General features: G+C 34.4%; 1 protein-coding gene across 1 annotated transcript in view; it reads left to right on the forward strand.

Moving 5' to 3' along the window:
• Positions 1 to 20,713, forward strand: part of ATRNL1 (attractin like 1) — an 819,545-nt gene that overhangs the window by 361,667 nt on the left and 437,165 nt on the right. Inside the window, exon 26 of the mRNA XM_063102060.1 lies at positions 16,782 to 16,860. Within this exon, the coding sequence (XP_062958130.1) occupies positions 16,782 to 16,860 (79 nt within the window). The remainder of the gene's footprint in view (positions 1 to 16,781; positions 16,861 to 20,713) is intronic.

The following is a 20,713-nucleotide window of genomic DNA, read 5'->3' on the forward strand; positions in this document are numbered from 1 at the left end:
AATTACATGACTCCACTGTTTAAAGGCTTTCTTTTACATCTATAATTCAAAGTATGGTTTCAAGTTTCTGTGTAACTTGGCCTAATTATCTGCTTCATCTCATATTATTATCCTCATAGTTATAAAATTATAGTGACTTTTTCTTTTGTGGGGCGAGAGGGTGGTTTATTTATTGCGTTTGTTTTCCCTTTTTGTTGTTGTTGTTGTTTCTTTGTTTCTATTTACGTGCAAGTTTGTTTTCCCTTTTTGTTGTTGTTGTTGTTTCTTTGTTTCTACTTACGTGCAAAGCATTTTAAAATTTATTTGCTGTAAAACTCCTTTTTTTTTTGTACAGTCTTTTGAGTGCTAACACATAGTTTCTTGTAATCACCAGCTCTGTAAGGACACAGAACAATTCCAAAATCCCAGAGAATAACTTCACTGGGCCTCATTTGTAAGTCACTCTCTTTCCACCCATAAAGCCTGTCAACCTCTGAACTGTTCTCTGTCCCAGCAGTTTTGCCTTTTCCAGAATGTCATTTAAATGTCTTCTTTCCCTTAGCATACTGCATCAAAACTATTCATCTGAGTTGGTTTTTGGTATCAATAGTCCATTTCATCTTATTGCTAAGTAGTATTCCATTGTATGAATATACCACAGTTTCTTTATCCATTCACCCATTGAGAGATATGGATTGTTATACTTTTTTGGCAGCTATGAATAGTGCTGCCATGAACAGCATACACACTTGTGTAGGTTTTGTGCGAATATAAGTGTTTATTCTCTAGGATAAGTACCTGGAAGCAGGATGGCTGGTTCATAGGATAAATGTATGTTCATCTTTATAATAACTACTACTGTTTTTTCAGAGTGACTACACCATTTTATATTACCACCAGCAAAGCTCTAGTGGTCCACTTGTTCCACATCCTTGCCAATGTCTAGTTTTTATTTTAGCCATCCTGATAGATGTGTGGTGGCATCCTGTGATTTTAATTTGCATTTTCTTAATGACTAATGATGATCATCTTTTCATGTGCTTATTAGTCATACTTTTGTGTTGTTTGCAATGTTTTTCAAATCTCTTGCCCTCTTTTATTACTTTTTTGTTTGTTTTCTTATCATTGACTTTGAATGTTCTTTTTCTATTCATGATCCAACTCTTTTCCCAGATATGTGACTTGCAAAAATATTCTGCCAGTCTTTGAATTGTCTTTTCATTCCTTTGACAATGTCTTTCAAGGACAAAAAGATTTCAATTTTCATAAAATCCAATGGATTTTTTTTATTGGTTATACTTTTGATGTCATGTCTAAGGACTCTGTCTAACTAGTTCAAGGTTACATAGATTTCCTTCTAAGAGTTTTATATTTTTATGTTGTACATTTAGGTCTATTATTTCAGATTTTTTAAAATTATGATTGAGATATAGTTCAGTGTTTATTATTTTGCATGTTGCAGCATAATTTGTTGAAAAGACTGGTCTCCCTCCTTTGAAATACCTTCGCAACTTTGTCAAAAACCAATTCACCATAAGGTTCCACTCTCTGGACAAAATGTATGGGCAGCTACCTGCTATTTGATATCAGCAGGCAGATCAGAGAACACCAGAATTCAAAGTACTGCTGAACTGTTAGGAAATTATAAACTTTTTTTTCCCGTCTAGTATCCCCTGACCTGAACTCAGTGCAGTCTGAAACCTGAAAATGATTACTGTGGTCAGGACAGAGAACAATCCTCTAGTTCTGGCTTGTAGAATGGAAAGGGGACTTTAAAAAAATTATTTATTTTTTTACTGACACATAATTGATAGTACATGTCTGTGGGGTACTGTGTTGAATATCAATACCTGTGTGCAATATGTGATGCTCAAATCAGGTTGGTTGGTATATCCAACATTATACTGTGTAATCATTTTTATGGTTCTTTACCAATTTCTTACTAAACCCCCCTTCCCCTTCCCTTTTCCCACCTATGGGAAAAGGGAAGTTCTGTTCTGTCTTTTTGAAAGTTCAACATATTATTGTGAATGTTGTATCTTTCTTTCCTTCTTTTTACTTATTACTTATTTACTTATTTTTATTTTTTAGCTCCCACTTTTGAGTGAAGATGTGGTATTTCTCTTTCTGTGCCTGGCTTGTTTCTTTAAGCTCATTAATACTGCTGTGAATGGCAGAATTTCATTCTTTTTTTATGGCAGAGTGGTTTTTCACTATGCATATATGCCACGTTTTCTTTATGCAGTCATCTGCAGTGGACATCCAGGTTGGTTCCAACTCTTGGCTATTCTAAAGAGAGTTGCAATAAACACGAGAGTGCACATATTCCCTTCAACATGATCGTTTCTATTCCTTTGGGTATATACCCAGAAGTGGGGTTGCTGGATTGTATGGTGTTTTATCTGTAGTTGTTTGAGAAACCTCTGCTGTTTTCCATAATGGCTACACGAATTTAAAGTCTCACCAGCAGTGTAGGAAGGTTCCCCTTTCTCTGCATCCTCACCAGCATTTGTTATTCTCTGCCTTTTTGATAATAGCTAGTCTAACTGGGGTGAAATGACACCTCATTGTGGTTTTGTTTTGCATTTCCCTGAAGCTGAGGGATGCTGAGTATTTTTTCACGTGTCTGTTGGCCGTTTGTATATCTTCCTTTGAGAAATGCCTATTCAGCTCCTTTGCCCATTTTTTAATTAGGTTACTTGTTGTTTGAGTTCCTCATATATTCTGGACATTAACCCCTTGTCAGGTGCATGGTTTGCAAATATTTTTCCTCATTCTTTAAGTTGTCTTTTTGCTCTGTTGATTGCTTATTTTGCTGTGCAGAAACATTTTATTTTGATATAATCCCATTTTTTAATTTTTTCTTTTGTTGCCTGTGCTTTTGGGTCTTATTCATAAAGTCTTTGCCCAGTCCTACTTCCTTGTTTTCCCTAAGTTTTCTTTTAGTATTTTTTAGTTTCAGGTGTTATATATAAGTCTTTAATCCATTTTAAGTTGATTTTGGTATATGGAGAGAGGTACAGGTCTAGTTTCATTCTTCTATATATGGATGTCCAGTTTTTCCAGCACCATTTATTGAAGAGGCAGGTTTGGAAAAGGGAACTTTTAAAGCTCAGAGAGAGTGGTGGAGATCCCCCTCCCATTTTAGTTTCTTTTTCTTCAATTTTCTCACTCCTACACCAGGCAGTCCCACAGCAGGAACCATGGAGAGTAGCAAAAATAACTCAGAATGGAAAACTGCAAGAGCCAAAATTCCAAATGAGGGGAATCTTCCTCTATGTATGGTGGAGCTGTGGCTACAGAGGGCCAAGATAAACCCAATTGCTTTCCCTCTTCTCTGTCCTCACAGCACAGAACATGGTACAATTGCCGATGTGGGTGGTTTCTGGCCAGAGAATGGAAAAGTGAATGTGGGAGATAAAAGAGAGAGAAAAGCCGTCCCATGAACTGCTGGGATTCAAGTTGTCCATGAACTGCTGGGATTAATCCTGAGCTGCACATGCAAAGACCTAATCCTTATTAGCATACTAAAGAATTTGAGAGCTGAGCTAATGGGTAGAACTCTGCTCTGGCCACAGATGAACACTGGGTGCCCCACCTGCTGGATAGACTCAAATAGCATTGTAAAGGCTTTAGATACATTGTAAGCACAGCCCATAGATGCTTAAACAAAATATCTCTATAGAGAGTATTAGCATATCTATAGGATATAAACAAGACAAGATCTGTAAAGTTGATGTATCACAAGAGAGATGGATTAAAGGGAACAGTAGAGAGGGCTCTGATGGAAGAGGTATTCTTAAATTTTATTACCATGTCAAGGACGTCTATTAGTGTTTATTGCCTTAAGAAAACCTTTATCAGGTACTGGCCTATTACCTGTGCATATGGGAAAAAGTGACTTTTGACCCCTGCTTCATACTAAACATAAAAATAAATTCCAGGAGGAAAGGAAAAACAATGTAGCATCTGGAAGATAATGTAGGAATTTTTTTTTTCATAATCTTAGAATAAAGCAGAGTTTCTTAAAAAGGACACATAAAGTAGTATAATAAAATTAGACTAGAAAAACTAAAAATTTTTATCAGAAGATCCCATTAAAATTATGAAAAGTAAAGCCACGAAGTGGGATAAAATATTTGCAGCCTATATAAAGGGCAAAGGCCTTACATTCTCAACATATAATTCATATAAATCAATAAAAAATACTCTGAAAACTCAGTCAAATGACAAGAGACTGGACATGGACTGCATGAAAGAGGTGTCCAACAAAATATGGAAATGTGCTCAACTTAATTTTTAGCAGAGATTTCAAATTAAAACCACAATGTAATACTGTTATATACCCACTACATTGGCTAAAAAGAAAAAGACAATACCAAGTGGAGAAGAGGATGTGAACTATTAACACTTCTGGTAAACTAGAAATTGGTACAACAACTCTGGAAAACAGTTTGACATTAATTCTAAATTCTGAATTTACACATACCCTATGGCTCAACAGTTCCATTCCATTAAAAGCCAGGTGAAATGTATTTATGGAAGGTTGTTTAACATAGCCAAAACCTGGAAATAACCCAAATGCCCAAAAATAGCAGAATGGAAAATTTAACCATATACTGTGGAGCACTAAAAAGAACAAATCAATGCTAAAGGAACAAAACGGATAACACAGTGTTGAATGAAATAAGCAGAAATAAGAATAAGTATTGTAGAATTTCATTTGTATAAAGTTCAGAAATAGGCAAAACTAAACTATGGTGTTAAAAGAATCAGTATGATAATTACCTTCGGGGAGGTGAGAAAGGGTTAAGCTCTATTTCTTTTTTGGTGTGGTGGTTACAAGGGTATACTGTCTTTATGATTATTCATTGAGCTGTATACTTATGATTTCTCTATGTGTGTTATGTGTTAATGTCTTAGAAAAGTTTTTTAAAAAAGAGAGCATATGCTATTAAAGTATAAGGGAATTTGTAATTAAAGCTATTGTCCCAACTACATGATTTCAGAAGGTGTACTTCAAAAAACTTGAATGTTGAAAAGAACACTGTATAGATTGACTTTTGTTACTTTTTGCTGCAAGTTTGGAAGAATAAGATATTACCCAGGTAAGTTGTTTGTAATTGGAGCAGTTATACAGAAGGATTTTCCTTACTAGATGTTATTAGTCTTTCTAATACCCTGCCAGGTGAGGCTTGGTATTACTCTATTTTTTTGTAAAATGTTTCATGAAATGATTGGAGAGTTATCAAAGATGCTCTGTAGATTTGTAAATCTTTTAGTTTGGGGGTTAATTTAGTTGGTTTTTAAAAAAAAAATAACTTTCACATAAATAATATATGAGTATACTTCAAAAAGTTCATGGAAAAATAGAATTAAAAGATAATATGTATCTTTCCATGAACTTTTTGAAGTACCCTCATACTTAGTGGATTTTATGGATTCATTCCGAGCCTTTATTTAACTCCTTTCACATGGCTGTATAGCAGCCATTCAATTTGAGTGGGATTGATCCCTCAACAGCTTCATGGGTGGGCTCAAGCAAGTTAGTGCATCTTCAACAATTGGTGAGGAATAGGCGTGGGTAATAGTGTGAGATATAAGGCCTGGAACTGCTGCATTCATTTTTCCTCCTAAGAGGGAAACAAGCTGAGGCACAGCAGAGTATATAGTTCAGGGAATCAGAAAGAAATATAGCTAGGACCCTGATCAAACCAAACCTGAAACATTTTTCCTTTGAACTTTGGGAAGTGTTTTAGTCTCCTTGGGCTATCATAACAAAATACCACAGTATGAGTGGCTGGAGCAGCAGAAACTTTTTTTTTTCTAAAAGTTCTGAAGGCCGGAAACTTCAAGATCAGGGTGGCAGCATTGTTGTTTTCTGGTGAGGGCTCTCTTCCTGACTTGCAAATGACTACCTTCTCACTGTGTGTGCACATGATCTTTCCTGCATGCATGCCGGAGGAGAGGAAGAGTGTGCAAGCTCTCTGGTGTTTCTTATGACACTAATCCTCTCATATCAGGGTCCCACCTTTACTGACCTCATTTAAACTTAATTACTTCCTAAATGCCCTGTATCTAAACACAGTCACATTGGGAGTGAGGACTTCAACATATGAATTTGGGGAAAACAAAATTCAGTCTCTGGGACTATGAAAGGAAATATAAAATTCATTTAGTCCCAATATTGTTTATACAAGTTTGAGTTAGGTTTTCTGTTACTTGCTTTTGAAATCATCTTAAGTGATTCACTAATCCAAAAGTATAGTAAGTCCTGCTTAACAACCCTAAAAATTATGTACCGATATGCTGTGAACATATTATTTCCCGCTTTCACCCACTGTGTTGATTATTTGTCTTCGTCAATTTGATGACTAAAACATAAGCAAGTTTTTCTTTTTAACATACAGAGCTTTTATTGCATTTTAAGTTAGTAGTTTATTTTGTTAACATTTTAGCTGTTAAGAAAAAATTCTTCACATGTTATGAAAATGATTAAAAGATATTATCTAGGATGTCAGTTATTGAAAGGTAAATTATTTTTTTTAATAATATATTTCTGTTTCAATACAATTCCTTCATTTCTAACATTTTTCAGTGTTAGAATAATTCAGTGAAAGAATTATGTGCCTAAACCATTGTTCAAAGTATACGTTTAAGATATGATGTTTGTGATCAGTTAACCTCAAATGCTACAAAATAGTGACAGAATTATCTTTTTTGCATTTGGCCAGCTAGATTACCACTAGAGGGTATTTCTTTGTCACTGGAAACGTGCTCTACAATATAACATTATACCACACTATGTTACTTCTATTAAATTCTTTTTAATTTTCCCTGAATGAGATTACCTAATGAGTTCCATGTTCTTTCATATTAAGAATTCTTTCAAAAATGACCATTTTATGAAGATTATAATAAAATTATTGACATATCTTTCCCTAAGTTCCTCTGTTTCCCTTTTTTAATCCCTGTAGCTTGTGTGCTTGCTTTTTTGTTTCTTTTCTTTTTTTCCCTATTTTCATTGGTAGGAGTACACTGAGGTGTGTTGCATCTTTTAGATCTTCTGTCACTGTTATCATACATAATAGTTTTTTCAAAAGAGAAAGCCCAATTATTCCCCCTATCCCCAGTATCTGTACCAAGGAGCATAAAGGCTAATTTATAATATAATAGAAAAAGAAGACCTAGAAGGAAACAGTGAAAACTCATTTTTCTCTGACAAACTTGCCACGATACCAAATTGAAAGATACTAATGTTTGATGTTACCAGTTAAGACCTTTGATATAAGAGATATAGTAGGGAAAAGCTAACTGGAACACATAAACCCAGAAGTCTCAGTCACTTAATATAATAAATTTCACAGTATTTCTCTTCACATAAAGTCCAGTAGGTGGAAAGGAGGCAATGGAAAGGACAACATGGTATGTAGGGCATTGCTTCACATCAACATTCAAGACATTCAGATGTTGGAAATTCTGTCATTCTTTAGGCTTCCAGGACTGTCAATAAAGACTGGGATTTTCTAGTAGTCACCAAGGATGAATGTAACTTTTCAACTATATTGGGTAAATTTGACAAGTTTTTGTTTGTTTATTTCTTTGCTTGCTTGTTTGTTTTGCTTTTTAATGAAGCAAATGTTCTGAATAAACTTGTTTTTTAAATGTAGATTTTTAAAAGAGAACTATAACTTTTGTTTGCAATGTAATTTGTTAGAAATCAAGAACATTTATAAAGTATTACTTTGATGTAATTATAATATTCCCAAATAAGACATTCAATGTCAGGAAAAAAATCAGTTATTTAAATCAATTGAAGTATCAATTCTATTCATTTACCATATTTATTTACAACTACTATATGTACAGTTTTCCCAGCACCAGTTATTGAAGAGGCTGTCCTCTCTTCACTGTGTGTTCTTGGCACCTTTGTCAAATTTCAGTTGGCTGTAGATACACGGATTTATTTCTGTGTTCTCTGTTTTGTTCCATTGGTCCATGCATTTGTTTTTATGCCAGTACCATGCAGTTTTGTTTACTATAGTTTTGTAGTATATTTTGAAGTCAGGTAGTGTAAAGCCTCCAGCTTTGTATTTTTTGCTCAGGTTGCTTCAGCTGTCAGGGTCTTTTGTGGTTGGTTCCATATGAATTTTAGGATTGTTTTCCCTATTTCTGTGAAAAAATGTCATTGGTATTTTGTTCAGGATTGTGTTGAATCTTGATAATGGTGTATAATCTTTTTGATGTGCTGTTGAATTTGGTTTGCTAGTAATTTGTTGAGAATTTTTATATCTATATTCATGAGGTATACTGCCCTATGATTTTCTTTTTTGTTGTGTTTTTGTCTGATTTTGGTATCAGGGTGATGTTGACCTTATGGAAAAAGTTTGAGAGCATACTCTCAGCTTCAATTTTTGGAATGGTTTGAGAAAAATTGGTATTAATTCTTTAAAATTTTGGTAGAATTCATCAGTGAAGCCATCCTGTCCTGTAATGTTCTTTGTTGGGAGACTGATGATTACTGATTTAATCTCATTACTCATTATTGGCTTGTTTAGGTTTTTGTACATTCTTGGTAGGTTGTATGTGTCCAGAAGTTTATACATTTCCTCCAGATTTTCCAATTTGTTTGTTTATAGTTGTTCATAATAGTCATTAATTATTCTTTGTATTTCTGTGTTGTCATTTATAATATCTCTTTTTTCATTTTTGATTTTCACTATTTGGGTCTTCTCTCCCTTTTTCTTTTTTTAGTCTTGCTAATGGTTTGTCAATTTTGTTTATCTTTTCAAAAAACAACTTTTCATGTCATTGGTCTTTTATATATTTTTTTGTTTCTATTTTATTTAATTCTGATCTGATCTTTATTTGTTTTCATGTACTTATTTTGGGATTGGTTTGTTCTTCCTTTTCTAGTTCCTTGAGGTGCAATGCTCAGTTGTTTATTTGAAATCTTTCAACTTTTTTGATGTAAGTACTTATTGCAATAAACTCCCTCTCAATACTTCTTTTGCAGTATCCCATAGGTTTTGGTATGTTGTACTTCTATGTTCATTTGTTTCAAGGAGTTTTTTAATTTTCTGCTTAATTTCTTCTTTGACCCATTGATCATCCAGGAGCACATTGTTTAATTTCCAAGTATTTGTAAAGGTTCCCAAGTTTCACTTTTTCTTGATTTCTAGTTTTATTTCATTGTGGTGTGAAAAGATTCTTGATATGATTTCACTTTCTTTTTGATTTATGGCTTAACGTGGTCTATCCTGGAGAATGACCCATATGCTAAGAAGAAAAATGTGTATTCTACTGTTGTTGGATGGAATGTTCTGTTAATGTCTGTCAAGTCCATTTGGTGTGTAGTGCAGTTTAAATCCAATGTTTCTTTGTTGATTTCTTGTCTAGATGATCTGTCCAATGCTGAGAGAGTAGTGTTGAAGTCCCCATTACTGTATTGTGGTCTATCTCTTCCTTTAGAACCATTAATATTTGCTTTATATATCTGAATACTCCAATGTTGGATGCATATATATTTTCAATTTTTATATCCTCTTGCTGAATTGATCCATTTATCATTATATAATGTCTTTCTTTGTCTCTTTTCATTGTTTTTGGTTTAGAGTCTACTTTATCAGATATAAGCATAACTACTCCTGCTTGTTTTTGGTTTCTATTTGCCTGAAATATCTTTTTCTATCCCTTGCCTATTAATCCATGTGCATCTTTACAGGTAGTGAGTTTCTAGTAGGCAGAATATATTTGGGTTTTGTTTTTTAATCCATTCAGCTAGTTTATATATTTTGAATGGGGAAATTAATCCATTTGCATTCAATGTTGTTATTCAAAGGTATTACCTTACTCCTGACATTTTGTTAATTTTTGTTGTTTTTTTAAATATATATTTTATTTCTTTATCTTTTATTTTTTGTATTTGCTATTTGGTGGGTTTTTTTTTTTTGTAGTGATAAGATATTTCTTTCTGTTTCTGATTTGTGTATCTGCTTTATTATTGAGTTTTATTCTATTGCATGTAATCATGATGGTAGTTGTTATTTTTTTGCTTCCAAATATAGGATTCCCTTAAAGATCTCTTGTGAGTCTGGTTTAGTGGTGATGAATTCCACAGTTATTGTTTTCTGGAAAAGATACTATTTCTTCTTCATTTCTGAAAGATAGCTTTGCTGGGTATAGTATTCTTGGGGGGCATTTTTTTTTGTTTGTTTCAGCACTTTGAAAATATAGTCTCACTCTCTCCTGGTCTGTAAGGTTTATGCTGAGAAATCTTTTGGACTGATGGGGATTTCCTTATAGATGACTTGACTCTTTTCTCCTGCTATTTTTAGAATTCTCTCTTTTTCTTTGACTTTTGACAGTTGGCTACAATGTGTCTTGGAGAGGACTGAAGACCCTTTTGGATTAAATCTGTTTGGGAATCTTTGAGCATCTTGAATCTGGAAGTCTATATGTCTCCTATTACTTGGGAAGTTTTCAGCTACCATTTATTAAATAGGTTTTTAATCCCTTTTCTCACCTTCTAGAATACACAAAATACAAGTGTTTGTATGCTTACTGTCAACCCATAGATCTTTAGGCTTCATTATTTTTTAATTCTTTTTTTCTTTTTCTTTTTCTTTTTTTTGTCTGACTAGGTTATTTCAAAAAACCTGTCCTCAATTTCAGAAATTCTTTCTTTGCCTTGATCTAGCCTGTTGGTTAAGCATTTGGATTTATGCTTTATTTCATTTATTAAATTCTTCAGTTCAAGATTTTGACTTTTTTCCCCCCATGATATCTATCAGCTTGTTAAATTTCTCCTTCAGATCTCATTTCATTGTATTGTCTATTTGTATTTTCTTGAATCTCATTGAGACTCCTTAAGATTATTATTTGGAATTCCTTTTCAGGCATTTCATAGATTTCCTTTTCTTTGTTATCTCATCCTGGAGGATTATTGTATTCCTTTGGTGACATCATGTTTCCTCCTTTTTTACTGTTTCTCTTATCCCTATGTTAATATCTGGGCATCTTGTGGAACAGCAGCTTCTTATAGTTCTCTGGAGTAGCTTTTGAAGGGAGAGAATCTTTCTTGTATATGTTTTCTATAGTGTCAGTTGGGTAGGGTACTTTAGGTTTTGTTACAAGTGAGCACAGTAGTGTTGTCTCCATGTAATTTCTTTGACTGTATGCAACATTGGGTGTTTTCTGTCAGTGCCTTTATGGTGTAGGCACTGGGGTGCTCAGAAGCTTCTTACTGAAGTGGGAGTCACTGGGCCAAGTTGCTGGTGTCATGGGCATGGTGTCTGGCTCTTTGGAGAATCTTTAGGGGCTCTGCAGTTCCTTAGCTGAACTGGTAAACCTTTGGCAGTGTCTCTGGGTACTCTCTCCAGGATCCTGTGCCCTTCACAGAGGTGCTGAGATGTTCCACAGCTCCTCAGATTAAATGGACAACCCAAGTTGGGATTGCTGGGGCCACAGACAAGACCTTGACCTTTGAGGGCTCTTCATTTACTCTGGGTAAAGTAGCTGGGGTTGTGGGTGGGCCTTCGTGCACCCAAGAGAGATGGTTAGTTCCTCAGCTGGAGTGGGTCACTCTGGGTGAGGTTGCTAAGGTCATGAGCAGGACCCTGCACTCCCAAGAGAAATGGTGCATTGCTCTGCAGCTCTTCAACTGTTGTGGGCTGCACCTTGAAAGATCGCTATGGTTGTGGGTGGGTCACTGTGCCCCCAAGAGAGGTGCTGGATTGCTCTGAAGCTCCTCGGGTGTGGTGGGTGGCCCTGGGTGGGTTTGCTCGAGCTACCTACAGGACTCTGTGGCCCAGGGAGAGGTGCATGGGTGCTCCACTGAGCCATTGGCAGCAGCAGAATGACTTGATCAGTTGGCTCTTTGTTCTTGGTTTAGCCTCTGCACTGTGCTGGACTGCTTGTTCCCAGGGGTGCAGGGCACCATGTAGGCTTGGGTGCCAGAGTCACAGTGTCATGAGGGGGCCTTAGGGCTGTAGAGATGCTGGGGTTATGGTAGAATTAACTTCGGTCTTGGCTCCATTCTCAAAAAGGCAATGTGCTATGGCAGTTTGGGACCAGGGGATGGGGGGACTCAGTGTGAACTTCCTCTCTAAACCAATGCAGTCAGGTGAGCTCCCAGCAGCTCCTCACATTAGGCTCAGGACCTGTAAGGTATGCACAGCTTGCCTGTAAGTTGGATAGCAGGTATCTACAGCACAAATGGGAACTGCTCATAATTCCCCTTGCCTACCTTTTCCCTGCAGCTAGGACTAAAGTTTCCCTTGGAGGAAGTGTGCAACTTTGCAGCTTCAGCTCCAGCCTGAAGGGGAATGGCACTGCTACAACTGGGAGGGATGTGAATTCCACGACCACTGAGTCCTTCAGGGTAGAGTACAGCAGCTGCTGTCAGCCCAGCTTGGGGAAGTCAGTTCAATGGCAGCTTAGTCTAGGATGAAAAGTTGTTACCTGTGGAATAAGACATCCTCCAGCAGCAGTTCCAGTTCCAGGATGGCACAGTAGCCATGGGAGCCACAGAGAATAGGGCACTGTCTCAAAACCTCTGGGGGAGTACAACTGTGTGGACCACAGGCAGCTTCCGTAGCTGGACTTAGTGCCTGTGAAGACTGCCGGGGTCCCCAGTGGAAAAGATGGTAGGTGTCCAAGGTGTTGATCTGGGTTTCTAGGGTCATCTTTCTTACCTTGTCCCTGCAAGATGAAGTTCATCCTAGTTCCCTGCTGCTCCTGGCTGGGGGATGGGGTGGCGAGTCATGAAATTTAGATGGGCAAGAATTTATGCTTTTTATGGAAAAGTTCAAAAAATCTTTGCCATCTCAAACTAAGTCTTATTATGTAACTATTTGGGAGGGAAATATTGTGAATTATCAGATTATCAAATAAAAACATTTTGATATTTAAATTGTATTTAATCATTAAAAATAAATGAATTTTTGCATATGTGCTATTATCTACTGCAACAGACATTCTGAAAGAAACAGTTGACAAGATTTGGTATCTGATTGAGGATAAGAGATAATAAAATCAAATGTGTTTTTACATTTTAACTGGTGTCTTAGTCAGGGTTCTCCAGAATGACAGAATCAATAGGATATGTCATACGTATGTGACAGGGGATTTATTACGGGAGTTAGCTCAGGTGATTGTGAAGAGAAATCCCATGATAGGCCTTCTGCAAACTGAGTGCCGATAGTGTGGCTCAGTCCAAGTCCGAAAGCCTCAGAACCAGGGAAGCTGATGGTGTTAGTCCTGGAACCCAAAAGCTGAAGAGTCTCAAGCTCTGATGTCCATGGACAGGAGAGAAGAGAAGAGCCCAGTTCCAGAGGATAGGAGATTTGCCTTTTTCTCTGTTTTTTGTTCTCTCTGGACCCCCAGCAGATTGGATGGTTCCCACCCATGTTGAGGGTGGGTCTTTCCAACCCAGTCCACTCAGCCTAATCTCTTAGTCATGCTAATCTCTTCTGGAAACACCCTCATGGACACATCTAAAAAGATAGCTATACAGGTTTCTCAGCATTCCTTAATCTAATAAAGTTGACACCTAAAGTTAACCTTCACAGCTGGAAAGTAATAGTGAAACAAAGAATTCAGGAATAAGGGGAGAACTTACAACTTAATACTTTTGAAACTCAGGAAATTTACTTAAACTCTCCACGACTCAGCTTCCTCATCTTTTAAATGATCACATAACAGTATACATGGTATATCATGTATGATTGTGGTAATTAAAGAAATAATTCATGTAAAAAACTTAACATAGTGTTCAGTTCATATTTCTTAATAAATGTTAGTTTCTTTTATTACGAGTGTTATTAATTAGTTCAGTTTGGACATGGTAGGTTTGATGTGATATTTTTGTCTCTTATGTTAAAATTCTTAAGGTTAAGGTGATCTGACTGGAATTCAGATAAATGGATCCTCAGACTACAGACTATATCTAAAGTGTCAATTCTCAGTACCATATTTTAAGTTACAATGTTAATCTGGTTATAACAAGGGAAGTTAAACCATTATGGTAATAATTCAGAGTAGAACAGAATTTCTCAACTTCAGCTGTACTGGCATTTTGGGCTAGACAATTTGTTGTTGGGGGGATGAATTGTATATTTTAGGATACTTAGTAACATCCCACTAGATGCCAGTCAAAAATGTCTCCAGACAATGCCAGATGTCCTGTGGAGGTCAAAAAACCATTCCCAATTGGGAACCACTGAAGTAGATGAAATCATGTAGGCTTTTTCAAATATATAAAGAAGTTTTAACATATAGCAGACTGACACAATTTAACACAGAAGACGGCAGTAATAGTACTTGATAAAAGTTCGAATTTTTCATAGTTTGAACAAAATAAAAATATAATGCACTTACTTTTGAGTCAGCAGCTTCTCAGCTATGATGAGGGTTTAATTAGGTGCTGGGTCACTATCAGAGCTGTACTGGGAATTTCTTTCCTGGGAGGGAGTTTAAATAATCTCTTAGATCTCTTTTAATAAGATTCTCTCGTTTTGGCAGGGCTAATGATTCAGATTTGGAAATCATTCCAATAGTGTTCTTAGTTGAAATCATGAGAATACTGAGCTCTCTGAGAGCAAGAGAAGAAAAGAGCATAGATCTTATGAACTGAGTTTTAAGGAAGTCCATATGTCAAAAGAGGGAATCTGAAACATAACCTACCTCCACTGACTTTATATTGTAAAAAACAGTAAAAGAAAACTAATAAAAAATAAATTATTCAGAAGGACTGAGTTTTAAAGAATGGTTGGTATTGTCAGTTAAGAAGTAAAAGTCTGTTGATAGGGAAAAGACCAGCTTATTTAAATTCTTTCTTTCTTTCTTTCTTTCTTTCTTTCTTTCTTTTTTTTTACAAGTACCAAACCCTGAACCTTGATGTTACCAACACCATGCTCTAACCAATTGAGCAAACTGGCCAGCCCCCAGTTTATTTAATTTCTAGAAAGTCATGGTGACATTTGGTGAAAATAAAATTCTGAGGAAAGTATTTCCTAAAATATTGAATATCATATAAACATTAGTAATTATTAATATCAACATTTTTACTAGTGTACAAGCCAGACACTTGATTACAAGGAGTTAAGTGGGGAGTAGGTTATGAAGAAATTTACATGGAGGTTGCTGAGTAGACCACTTGCACAATGACTAGAGGAAGCTATAGTGTCATAAAGGTAGATTTAAAAAAAATTTTTTAGCAGTACATAGGACTTGTGCACTTTTGAAAATTTAAAGAAAGAGCTTGAAATATTATGGAAAAAGTTAACTATGATTAAAAAAAAAAAGGACACCTCAGTGATCGGAAAGGTTAGGATCACTGACTTTTCTAAATAAAGAAAATCCATTTTCTTTAATTCTGGAAAAAGAATTAGAAAATGGATATGGAAACAGAAGTGAGATGGTGGGCAAGCTCAGAGCTCCCAACAAATGGGGAGGAAAAGAGTTTGAGGCTTAAGTAGCTTGATTTTAAATTTGGTTCTGCCACTTACTCCTTATGTGACTATAAGCAATTAACTTCAAATTCTCTGAGCACTGGATTTCTTTTATAAAATAAGAATCACATATCTTATCTGGAAGCCTTCTTTTAAAACTAAATCCAGTCATCAATATGAAGTATCTATCACAATATGTGGAATGTTTTCAGCACTCAGTGGATAGGTGCTAGAAATGTCATTGTTGTGATTGAAGGATATTTTAAGGTCGTCTTCTTCAAGTGAGGTAGAGATAAGGAGAGAAAATATATTGAGGATTTGACAAGAGTAGAAAGTGTCAAAAACTGCCACTGCTTATGAGTGAATCAAGTGACAAATACAACAATTGTCAATTAAGGATGAGGACCAGTTGTTTTGCAGTGGCCAATGACCAGTGAATTGTAGTGTTACAGATCTGCTCACTTCTGGGTCTTCTTATAGCATGATCTGTGACCACAGAGCAAAAGAAGAGAAACTAAACAGTGACACATGGTTGAGACTGATTAGTCAGATTCACATAAATCTCTGTTATTTTGAGATTCATCAGATTCAAGTACTATCAAGAAACTACCATGCATTATTATAGTTTATTGCATATAGTACCTACTATATTAGACCATATTTATGAACATTATAACTGAATTATTTTTTAACTTAAATATTAGTATATGCTTAGAGTTTCTGAACCTCAGTACTATTGACATTTTAGACTGAATGATTATTCGTTGTTGGGGACCGTCCTGTGCATTGTAGGGTGTGTAGCAGCACCCCTGGCTCTACCCACTGATGCATGTTGCACTCCCTCTTGCCCCAGTCATGACAATGAAAAATGTCTCAGACATTTCCAAATGACCCCTAGGAAGAGGAGGCAAAATCACCTTTGGTTGAGAACTACTATAACATGCTTATCTCTAAAATACTTAGTAATAAAAATAAAATGAACATGTGTGACATTTGAATTAATAACATTACCATATTTTATGACTTATAATAGCAATTCTACATAGATCAGTTGTGATTTCTGTTGCTTCATAAGACCAATGGAATTATAAATTTACATTTCATCTGACGGACAAAATCCTAAAGATAGACCATGATGTATAGCAAGTAATATATTTTTTCTACCTATACATTTTGATTTTACTTCAGAGAACATTTTAAAAACTGCACATTTATTCTTTTTGGCTTGAGTTATTTACTGAGACAAAGTGATTGCTTTTATAGTTTTTAACCATCCATGTATTCTTTTATTATTTCATTACATATTTTAAATATGTTTTGTGCAAAAATTATTTGTTTTTTATTTTCCAGTTGTTTTTTATCCTTATTACTGGTGGCTGCTGTGGTATGGAAGATCAAGCAAACTTGTTGGGCTTCTCGACGAAGAGAGGTATCAGTAATATTTCATCTTATGTTTAAAGGTTTGAGCAAACATGCGGATATCTATAGCATGTTACTTAATATGCTCCTTTAGAATACAGATTTTCAATTCAGTTTTGCTTAATATTAAACATATTTTTAAACTTTACAGAAAACTTTACTACTGTCATTTTAAGTCCATATCTGTAGAAGCATTCATTAGTTGCAGTCTTTTTTAAAATAGTATTAGAATTTATAGTGAATACAAATATTAATTCTGTTGTTATATAATCTGTAATATCTTTAATTTAGATATATGCTATAAAAAAGGACGTTTTTCATAAATGTCTGTTGAAATTTCAAAGAAAATTTCGCTTAATAAATGTTTGAGTTTTAGAAAAAGTAGCCCCCAGAAATTTATTATAACATTTTTTTGTAATCAAATCTTTTCCGTTTCTTGATTACTTAAATATCCAAGTATGTTTAAATAGCATATCAATCTGATGCATTTCACATCAGAATTAATCATGTATGTCCCATATAATCCTAAAATTGATAAAAACAATATTTTTACCAAATAATAACTGGTGGCATAAATATCTTAGATAAATATAGTTTCTTAACTTTGTGTATATCAGTTGCCTGAAAGGAACAAAGAAGCATAATCATATAAGGAGCAAAAGTATGCAGTAGATTTATTACTCTATACCCCATATAATGAAAAAGCAAGTTTCTGTTTTTATTAGTATGCTATTATTCTTTTAGTATTAATATTAATATTTTATTTGCTGCTGTGTTTCCCAGTATATTTATATATATATATATATATATATATAGTTTTGTGCAACAATATAAAATGGTATATACTGCTTGTCTTTACTCCACATTTAAAAAAATATTTGAGAATATTTTAAAACAATCCAGAGTGTTTTAAGTTGTAGAATTATTGAATGACATGAGTTTTTAATTATTCTCCTATTTTCAAGCACCCATCAAAGCTCATTGCTTACCTTTAACATATTTGCAAACTGGAGTTCCTACCCCACCAAATAAATCATTCACCTTAATCCTCTCTGCCTCTCTGATTTTTTTATATAAGGCCACTGCAACATCAATGAGAATTTACTTGGTACGGCCCCATGATAAAAAGTAATCCAATTGAAAAAGAGCTTATCAAATATAAATATATAAATATTTGGCAAGAAGTAGAACTCTGTATGAAGATAAACAATCTTTTGGACATGTTAGATGATATATTACACAAAATTATAGATTCAGGAAGGAAAAAACATAATCTTAGGCAGGCAGTGTGAAGGCCTTCCATAATGGAGTAGAGCAAGGGAAAATTTATGTTTCTAACCATTAGAAAAGAAGTCAGGATCAATCAGGTAGCCTTTTTTCCCACAGCATTACAATGGGCACTGTTTAAGTATCTGATCTGTAAAGTTTATAAAATGCAGCTGTCGATATAGCATTGTGAAAAAAATCAGTATATAACCTTGCCATTAACAGGCATGTGAATATGAGTAAGTGGTCTAGTTGAATTTCCTTGCCTCTAACAGGAAGGGTTGTACAATGTAACTAATTCTGGGATTGGGGTCTTTAGAGCTTTAGAAATGTTTATATGTAGTAGCTAAAGTTTAGAAACAATATTTAATATTTGTAAAAAACTAATGATTGTTCATTTACCTATAAAACTTTCACACTTCTCAAAATTACAATTGATTTTGGTTAATATTGTATCATCTCAGTGTAGTAATGCTTTGTATTACATTTTAATCAGATACTCTGACAAGCTGATGTTACTTTCATTTAAAAAAATTAACATGAATTTATCTTTTGATTGGAAGTCAAAGTCTTTCAAAATATGATGGAAAGAATAAGGGAGAAATAGTAGGGGAGAAGTAGATTTGGAAAAACTGGGCCAGTTTTAGTCTGTGTTTGTAAATATTATGTCTTCTGGATATCCCCTCACAATAAGGGAACTTCAGAAGGTTTGTGGAAAGATGGAATTAAAAGATAAAAATAAAAAACATAAACTTTATTTGTCAATATAAGCTCCATCAAATTCAAGACACTTTTGTAAGCTATGATACCAGCCATTTAGTCCACACCTAAAGAACTGAGAGTCCAGGGAATTTAACCATGTCAATAAAGTCTTTTTCACATTATGAACTGAAGAAAAATGTGTGCCCTTTAAAGATTTTTTTAAGATCTGGAAACAAAAAGAAGTTAGGAGCCAAATCAGCACTTCGAGGTGGATGTCTCATGGTTTCTCATCAAAACTTTTGCAAAATTGCCCTTGTTTAATGAGAGGAATGAGCAGGAGCATTGTCGTGGTGTAGAATGACTTGCTGGTGAAGCTTTCCTGGGCATTTTTCTGTATAAGCTTTGGCTAACTTTCTCAAAACATTCTGATAACAAAGAGATATTATCATTCACATTCATATTTTTGTTACAACAGTATATTATCGTAATTATTCTATTTTACTGTTAGTTTTTGGTGTCGGTCTCTTACTGTGCCTAATTTAAAAATTAAACTTTATCATAAGTACGTATGTATAGAAAAACACATAGTATATGTAGGGTTTGTTACTATCCGTGGTTTCAGGCATCCACTGGGGGTCTTGGAATGTGTCACCTGTGGATAAGTGGGAACATTGTATTAAAAGATTGTTTCTCATTTTGGCTTTATGAGTCTCAGAGATTTTTAACCACACTAATTGTAGTTTATGTGATAATCCCATTAACAGACTTTATGTGAGTAGAGGTGAAAATGTGTTTTTATCTAATCCCCTCTTTATTCAGTTTTAACTATTAGATTAACTGTAATATTCTCTAAAGGAAAACAGTCCAGTATATTTTCTTTATGTGAATATGTTACTTTGTCTCCCAAACATTAAGAAATAAATTATTGTAAGGTTCAATTCACCTATAGTTGGTAGAATGACAATTTGTCTGTAACAGAAATTAAAAATTATTTAAATATTCTTTCTTAAAATGTCTGTAGTTTTGTTATAGTAGTTGTACTAGTTGCTTTTCTAAGGACCGTTTAAAATGAAAATAATCTTTGGAAAATTTTTAAATATATTGTGTTAATCCAAATATGTATATTACTTTTTTAACTATTTGAAACTTTGGTTTCTTATAAGCACAGACATACATTTTTGTGGCATAATTTTAATGTCAGAGGCCTGTTGGATAACACTGTGGAGAATTCAGGAGCTCTTATAAACAAAAATATTAAACTACAAAGGACTTCAATTTTTATATTATCCCTTAATGTAGGAGTGCAGACTCATTTCTCTAGTAACCTTACCAATAATATTAAAGCTTGCTTTAGAGCTGTGCTAATGAATGGGAATAATAAGGGCTTATTGATTAGTGGGAACACTATTATACTAGAAAGATTAATTCATTTTTTTAGCTTGTTATCATTACAGTTATTGAAAACATTTAGCTTCAATGTTACATTCAATTTTAGTTAGTCATCACATTACTAAAATATTTGTTAGAAGCAAGTATATTTTAAAAGGAATCTCCTGAAATTTTGTGATACTTACTAATCTTAGTTTTTAAACTAAAATTTGAATTTTTAATAGGTATCATAAGGCATAAATGAATCAAGATATTATAATTATTCTTTGTAATTGTATATTTGAGTAACATGAGTGAAAATATCATGCATATCTTAATAGTTACAGACATCAAGTTTTCTCTCTTGGAAACATTTATTCCCACATGTTTTGAGTGGTTTAACTATAATATGTTTTAGTCAAAATCTAACTGCAAAATCCAGGGAATGATAGATCTATAGGCAAAGGTAGGTTTATTTTTGCTTTTGCTTTGCTCATTTCAATTAAGGGGTATTGCTATATTCCAGA

The sequence above is a fragment of the Cynocephalus volans genome, chromosome 7 (genome assembly GCF_027409185.1).
Source record: "Cynocephalus volans isolate mCynVol1 chromosome 7, mCynVol1.pri, whole genome shotgun sequence".
Taxonomy (NCBI): domain Eukaryota; kingdom Metazoa; phylum Chordata; class Mammalia; order Dermoptera; family Cynocephalidae; genus Cynocephalus; species Cynocephalus volans.